General features: G+C 33.5%; 1 protein-coding gene across 1 annotated transcript in view; it reads left to right on the forward strand.

Annotated features, from left to right (window-relative positions):
* Positions 1-8,815, forward strand: part of LOC108915324 (sin3 histone deacetylase corepressor complex component SDS3) — an 11,230-nt gene continuing 2,415 nt past the window's right edge. The window contains exons 1-5 of the mRNA XM_018721325.2: positions 1-310; positions 365-454; positions 506-765; positions 821-1,039; positions 1,365-1,479. Of these exons, the coding sequence (XP_018576841.1) occupies positions 160-310; positions 365-454; positions 506-765; positions 821-1,039; positions 1,365-1,479 (835 nt within the window). The 5' untranslated portion in view covers positions 1-159. The remainder of the gene's footprint in view (positions 311-364; positions 455-505; positions 766-820; positions 1,040-1,364; positions 1,480-8,815) is intronic.

Raw genomic sequence — 8,815 nt, forward strand, 5'->3', positions numbered from 1 at the left:
TAACCTAAAAATTTTATGACAGCGTATTAGAAAAGCGTTCGTGTTTTCTTACACAAACTTTAAAAGTAAACCGAAAACCAGATTTGTCAGCCTAAAAACTTTATTTAATAAACCAATAGAGTATATTTCAATTATGGAATCTAGTTTCTAAAAGGGACAATGTCGTATTTTGGCTCACCATACTCCAATTCATACAACCAGGACTTCGAATACGACGACGACAGGTACGAGGATGAAGACGACAGGGAGAACGACGAACCCCAGGACGAAAGCAATGAGGACACCGAAGATGCCAGCGAAACCGATACAGGTTTGAATGAATAGTTTCATCGGTACCTAACGATATTAAGTGTTGCTTTTGTAGGTAGACAAGAAGAGCCTCTGGAGATCAAGGAACAGATGTACCAGGACAAACTGGCCAATTTAAAGAAAAAATTGCAGCAACTTAAAGATGGTTAGTATCGTAAAAAGTGGTCAGATATGTAATAATTAATTTACGTTTCAGGTACACATTATGAATATAATAAGAAAGTGAAAAAGCTAGAATATCAGTATAAGGAGCGTTTGCGTTTGAACGTTTTGTACAGAGACTACTTGATAGATTGTGTAGAGAGGGATTATTTACAAGAGAAGAAAGCCGCGGCGAGGGAATTCGAGGAAAAGAAAATCGACTTGAAGGAAACCCTGATATCCGATCTAGAAGACAAGAAACGTACAGTGGAGGCAGAACGGTTTTCCATGGAACTTACTGGGGATTCTATGGAGGTATTACGACACAGAAAAACTGGGTATTTGTATTAACGATTTATTTGTTTTTTAGGTGAAGCCTGTAATGACGAGGAAGCTGCGTAGGAGGCCCAACGACCCCATGCCGTTGCCGGAGAAGCGCAGGAAGGCGCCTACAGCTCAAATCACGTACCTCCTCGATGAGAAGGACGTGGAGAACGATCTGAGGCAGATTAACAAAGGGAAGCTTCAGACGCCGATGAGGAAGCAAAGCGAGAATTCTTGCTCATCCTCTAGCCCCGCGCATTTGCAGGTAATTGTTTAAACATTAAACTTTATTATACTTGTTCTTATTGTACTGAATTTCCTTTATTTAACACACCGTTTACAACTTTAACAATTCACAGTAACAAATACCAACTTAACCTCAACAAACTTTCCCCACTCATTGGCACGATTGTTTATATATTTTTCTTTGTTTCTCGAACTTTCCATGGCTTTCTAAGAACAATCTCTAAGTTTCTAAGAACATGATAGAAAGAAAGAGGACATATTCTAGAAACATCATGAAACAAATAAGTAAACAAATGTATATGCAAAGCACACTAGGCCGAATTTCGCTGCATTTTATTTTGTAGGGATTGTCGATTCAACAAATGAACGACATACCGTTGATAGAGACTAGGATAGAGGACGGGAAGTTGCTTTATGAGAAACGGTGGTACCACAGGGGACAATCCGTCTTTGTTGAAGGTAAGACAGATATTAAGATTTTCTATATACAGGATGTCCAAATATTTTGTATATAGCGATATATTCTTGGGGGTCAAAGTAAGACGTCACTGAAGTAGTCGTCGTAAGGTTTTTCCGTTTAGCCACTTGAGGGTGCCAAAAATGGCAAGAAATGTTCATTTCTTTCAAATAAATCTAAATTTTTTTGGATTTAATGGAAGTCTAAACTAAGCAAGTTTGGATATGATATAATGTACAGGATATCTCAAAATGAACCAAACTACCGATAACTTTTCAGGATTCAGTCCTATTAAAGAAAAGAGTTTCAGATAAATGTTGTAAGAATATCAAGAAACCAATGTGCTGGTGGCCTTGAATCTAGTCGTGACATTAATTTTCAAGGTCACACTAAGGCAGGGATGCACAGACTTATAGGTAACAGGGGCCACTCGGGAAAAATATAAGCCAAGGACGTACCACTACAAACAATATTTATTAACACAATTTTTTTTATTTTTAAATAGTATGAAATACAATGATAAAAATAAAATAACCTTCAAAAATGTTTGTTGTAATAATTATGTAATCATTACAATGTAATATTTCATGTTTTATTATTTTGATGCATGACATTGCATTGAACTAACAAGTTTTTTTATATTTGGCTCCACATTACTTGTAGCCACACGTATAATTGCTTCCAAATTTTCATTTGCCAGACGGTTTCGGTTTTTCGTTTTGTTAAGTTTCATCACTGAAAACGTTTGTTCACAAATATACGTCGATCCAAATAAGCTTGCGCATTTCAATGCATTTATTCGCAACTCTTTATAAGCGTTTTTATCAACGCAACGGTAGAAGTTGAGTAAATTACCTTCATTAAATTTGTTTCTTAAATTATCATCATTTTGCATGTCTATTAATTCCAGCTGCATTAATTCCGGCGCATTTTCGGGTGAAATGTTGAAAGGATTGCTGAAAATGTCCAATAGCGGTTTAACTTTTTTGAAGTCTACAAAACGATTTTCAAAAGCTTGTATCAAAATATCAATTTTTTCAACATGAGCGAAATTGACGTCAGTTTTATTGAACTTCTCCATAATTTTTTTGTAGTTCGGAAAATGGCCGTAATTGGCTGAATTGATTTGTGTCCTGAAAAGACTCAATTTGCATTGAAAGGACGAAACATGAGAGTATAGCTGCGAAATCAATTGATCTTTGCCTTGGAGTCGCGTATTTAAGACATTCAAGTGATTTGTGATGTCTACAAGAAACGCTAAGTCACACAGCCAATCAGGGTTGTCGAGTTCGGGGACGTCGTTTTTCTTTTCCGCCAGAAATAGTTGGATTTCTTCAATCAAGTTAAGAAATCGCTGTAGTGTCAACCCACGACTTAGCCACCTTACTTCAGTGTAAAACAGGAGATCACCATATTCGCTTTCAATATCCTCGAGAAATTGTTTGAATTGTCGGTGATTGAGACCTCGTGATTTTATAAAGTTTACGGTAGGTACTACAACTTTCATAACATTTTCAAATCCCAATAATTTTGAACAGAGGGCCTCTTGATGTATAATACAATGAAACTGCATTAATTCCTTGGTATTTATGTTTTTAGTTTGTAAATATGTTTTTAACAGAGTTACTATCCCAGATGTACTTCCAACCATTGAAGGTGCTCCGTCAGTTGTAATTCCAGATATTTTCGTTAAATCCAAATCCATTATAGAACATTTTTCTAGAAGAGCTTTGAGCATGTCACTTCCCCTGGTTTGACTTGTCAAAGAACTCATACCAATCAGTTCTTCACTCACTTCAAAATTTTGCGTTACACCTCGTAAAAATATTAATAGTTGAGCAGTTGAACTTATATCTGTAGATTCGTCGAGCGCTATAGAAAAATACTCAAAACTTCTCGATTTCGTAGCTAATTGCTCTTCTATATTATCTGCTAATGCGGTAATTCTTCTTTGAACAGTCATCCGATTTAACTGAATTTTTTCAAACTTCTTTACATTTTCCGGACAAATTTTTTTTGCGGCGATATCCAAACATTGCTTAACAAACTCACCATCTTTAAAAGGCCGACAAGTTTTCGCTATTATTCGAGATATTTCAAAGCTAACTTCAGTGGCTGTTTCAGCATCTTGAATTGGTTTTGTAAACATAGATTGCTGGCCTATTAGTTCCCGTTGTAAAGTGGAAATTCTTTGCGTTCGATTTTCGCCAGTTAATTTGGTAAAAGTTGGATGCTGGGTTTCATAGTGCCTTTTCACATTATATTCCTTCGGAATAGAAACACTACTCTTGCATATTAAACAGACAATTTTGTTATGCGATGAAATAAAAAAGTATTTTTCGGTCCAAATATCATGAAACTGTCGATTTTCATCTTCAACCTTACGACTACGTTTCTTACTGGGGCCTGGTTTATCCATATCAAAATTAATATTATATGTTACAGTCGGTAAAAGCCAAGTTCGAACGACGAAATATTTACTCGTCACAGATTACAGTTCTCAAACAGTATAACGTTCGCTTATCCGTAGTCAAAACTTAACTGCCCCGGTAGCCGGCGATGCGTCGTATTTATACGAGTTACCAAACATCGAGAACCATCCACTTTGTTCGGGGATCGACGTGTTTCGCGAATCTGTAATCTAGTTGATGCGACAGATTTCTAGTCTCGTAATAATATGCTTGGACCGGAGCGCGGCGAGTAGAATACTTTTAAAATTCGTTGGCGGGCCGCATAAACATCGACAGCGGGCCGCGGTATGTGCATCCCTGCACTAAGGTCACCTTGAAACTACTTAATAGAATGAAATTTTGTATGCCGGCAATTGATAGAACGTCAAATTTTACTCTGAATATGGGATGGAATTTTTTTCTGTATGTCCTTGCAAGTCATTTAGAGGTCAAACTCATTTTTCTCTGAATAACTTGACACAACTGTTCCAAACCAAGGATTTTGAACTACAAATTAAATGGCGATCTTGGATTTAATCTTCACCACAAATCTCAAGGTCGAACTAATGTCAACTATCAATTCCTGGCAAAAATTGGGTGTTCCATCTGATATTTTCAAGGTAGCCTTGAGATTTAAGGGTCAAAGTCAAATCCAGAGCTGCCGGCATATTGATTTTTTAATATCGTACAAGTTCTATCTGAAATTTCGTCTGATAGGACTCAATGTCTTTTTGGACAACCTGTATATGTAATGTGGACAAGGATATTCACATAAAATTCTATCATGTTATCTTTTTATTTTTTCTAGATGTAAAACAAATATGAAATATTACAGTTTCAGTAAATTTTCTCGTAGTTTCGAAGAAATATTTCAGAAAACAATTGAAAGTTGCAATTCAGAGTTGTAAGCCAAACTTGTCTCTTTTTAAATAAAACACCTGGTATATTTCTTAATTTTTCATGTCCTATCATTTTTTTATTACTACGATGTATGTATATTATGTATATAGTTTTAAGTGATGATATTGTATGAAACAACTACTCTTGCGGAATAATACTACATCTAGCATTGAATTGTACTCAGAATAACTAGTAAATAACTATGAATTTTTGACATTAGAACCACCAGACAATTTCCGCAAGATTTTGGTTTATTTACTGGATGATTTATAAAATCAAGATTGCCGTGGAATATTTATGCATCATTCGATTGTTTTTCTATGGATTACTTTGAAATCACAATAAAATTCCTAAAATGTTTCAATTTTTTCTTGTCAGAAACGTAACAATATTAAAGCCAATGTAAATTGAAATTTTCAGAACCTTAATTGAAAAAATTAATTAATATATGTAACAATTATTAATTTAGTAGAGTTCTGATGACTATTTAAAATTTAGTGTTTTGTTATATTAATTTAATGGTAAACAAAATAAACTTTAGATGAGCGTTTTGAGAATAGGTTACAAGTATGTAAATATTGAGGTTAAGACTAGTTGGAGCATTCAATTTAGGTGATCTGTTCACTGCTAGGTGATACAAGGTCAGTTAGTTGGAAACTTTTTTCTGGTTCAAGACATTTTTTATCATTAGGTTTGATAATAATGATATGACAATCGTTTTGCATCGTTAGCACCTTTAAAAAATGATATAAGGAAATCAAGTTTAATATTTTTATTGGTATTTAAGAAATGGTAGAAATTAAAATTACATTTAATTCTTTACATTGGTAAAATTAGTGAAAACATTTGAATTATAAAATAAGTATAATAAGAGTCAAATTTTTGGCAATGCCCACAGTTTTGGCGGAGCTTAGGCAGTCCGCCGTCAGAGGGCAGCACAGTCTACGCCATGAGGTCTAAAAACGCGTTTTCTCAAAAGAGGCAACTTGTACTTAGTACAAAACACTGTTATAATGAAACAACAAAAATTCTTAGAGTTTTTAACAATGTAGAGGAGATTGTCAGTATCGATATTTACCGAAAAGCAAAATAACTTTATCTAATAACATCTAATAATAAAAATGTTCTGCTGTAGATATATAAATAGGTAGTTCCCACAATAGTATTTTACTTCAGCCAGTAAGTACCTTTTACCCACAGAAAAAAGTAAATTTAAGTTCATAGTCGCCCTTAATGTAGAGTTTACAAATTTTCGAAATTGATGAGTCAAGTATTGTACACATTTTTTGCACAATCATGTTTGGTGTGAAACAAATTTAAAAATTGCTCAAATTTATATGAAACATTGAGATTTTACACAATCCCTACTTCCCGCCATTTCGTGTTACAGCAGCGCCTCTCGTGACGCGTTGCCGTACTAGAAGGGAATGAACTGCACTAGCTGGGTACTTTAAAATCCGTGTCGTTTATTTGTATTTTTAAATATGATTCGCTAATCGCGTTTCTCGATGCAACCACCGGAAGCGCTGTAACACTTGTAGTTAAATTTAAATCAACAGCGGAATTCCATTAAAGTGACAGCTATGACGTTTATAATATCTTTAGTTGAGTTTTATTATTATATCGTGATCATTTAAGTGTATCTGAATAATTAATTCTTCGTTGTGGAAAATTTCAAAACAAGACGTTGGATGTCAAGACATATTTAATTCAAGACAGCATTTGTAAATCGAAAGATAAAGTTCCTTAAACAGTGGTCGAATTCAACTATTCCTCTAAATAATGAGATTTTTCAGGTTATAATCTTTTGGTTACTGACATACAGTTTTATGTTTATCGTTATAATTTAATAAATACATGTATATGTACTCTTAAAAACAATTATGTGAAAATTGCAATTGGAAGTGGACGGCTCAGAAAACAAAGAATCAGAGCCAATAACTGTGATACTATATTTTTTGCTGGGTCTATAAGATTTTGTAATGGTTTATCAACATATCCTGCAACTTCAGAAAACTTTCATCCATTACGCCACCTTAAAGTTATAATATCTTTTCCTGCATCTACTAACATTGTAGCGGATGTATATTAGGACGAAAACAGTGACCGTTGTATTTTTGAGGATTTTCGAGATTCAGAAGTGTGGCAGTTTGTTTGGGTATATTGCCTAGACTGTTGATTCCAATTACTTGTCTAGTGCTTTTGTCTTTTTCAAAATTTATAACAAAATTATTAAAAAGAACATCGAACGATCTTAGAACAGAATATTTCTTTCCAACTATCTTATTTTAAACTCTGTTGGTCTCCTGTCTTTGTATGTGGAAAAGCAATTAATTATTGCTGAGCTCAAGTTCTTTACATGAAATTTTGACATTGCAAAGTAAATTTTTTCAACAAGCTCTCCCATAAATTAGTTACAAAGGCAACCTAAAATAAGTTGTGTAATAAAACTGTAACTAATAAATATATTTTTCTTACATGTATCGTTATTATCAGCATCTAATATATATTTTTTTGTAAAGTTCATGACTTCAATTTTTTTGGTAAATTGCTGAAAAAGGTCAACAAAACGTTTTCTGATAAGGTGTTAATGTTGTTTGGTTTCCAGTTCATAAAAAGCTTTATCTTTGATATATTGCTTTGATTTCTGCGGTAAAAGAATTTATATTACTTGCATATTGCGTGACTTCAGAGGATTATTTTCTAATTCTATGTCTCATTGACATAATTTGTCCATTTTTACCTCACATTTACAATGTCAAAACAAACAAACACACTTAACCTTCACAATAACAACAAAACTATGACGTTTAATGTCAAAGAAATCCAAGGCTAATTATATAATTTTTTTATTAGTACCCTATTTTGCTTATTTAAAGCACGCCCCATAGTGTTTAAATCCAACTTTTAAAGTTACCATGGCAACATCAAGAACCCGAGAAACGTCAAGTCTAAATGTCACCTTTTTAATTATTGATCTGACAGAAGGACCTTGTAACGTCAAATAAAATATAACTAACAAATGTTTAAAAAGCTTTATTAAAATATTTAAGATCTGAATTATTTAAATGAATGTGAAATGTGCAGTTGGTATTGTTTGAAATATTAATACTTCGGTTTTTTAAATGAGATGGAATGCTGTTCAAATTAATACATTTGGCATTCTCTGAAGATAAGCAAGCACAACTCGTTCATCTGTATTTGTTACCTTTTGCTCCTCCATCCTTTGATGAACTTGTCGTATTCTTTTCTATAAGCGATTCTTGCGGTATTAATCGCGATTCTGCTTTACTATTTAAGTAATCAATGTTAGAAGTCATTTTTAAACAATATACAACTAGTAATAACTGTGGTGACAACAATTAATCTTATGTGCCAATCATAGACCTAGTAAACTATGGACTAGAAAGAGAGGTCAATCGCGTTGATGTGTGCAAGGCAGATGAAGCTAGTTGAGGCAAATACCGGTAAAACAAAGGATGGTATACGGGTATACCGGTACAAAATGCCGTAAACAAACTTTGAAGTAAATGTCATGTATGACATTGATTGATTTCTTGAATTTTTGTGCGATTTAGTTAGTGTATGTGAAAGATTCGTAAAAACTAAATATGGTGTAATCGTGTTCTGCGATAAATTGCGTAAAGAGACGTTTTAAGTGGAGAAAAAATTAAATTTCATAGGTAGGAAAGAAGTTATAATGATACCAACATGTTTATACTTTTCGCATCTTTCTGAAAATAACGACCAAGTACAGTTGTCTCTGATGATAACTTATTAGATTATATTATTTCCCCCATCCTCAAAATAAAATGTCATTTTAACGTCAAAATTTTGCCGCTTTAAATGTGTTACTCTTCAAATTATTTTTTAACATCAAACCGAATATAACGAAAAAGTTTTAACTGAAATGTACTTAGCAAAAATTCTCTTCAAATAATATGTTGAACGAAGAAAGCATCGACATAGTTTCAATTTATACAGTTCT

This window comes from Anoplophora glabripennis, unplaced genomic scaffold (assembly GCF_000390285.2).
Source record: "Anoplophora glabripennis isolate ALB-LARVAE unplaced genomic scaffold, Agla_2.0 scaffold155, whole genome shotgun sequence".
NCBI lineage: Eukaryota > Metazoa > Arthropoda > Insecta > Coleoptera > Cerambycidae > Anoplophora > Anoplophora glabripennis.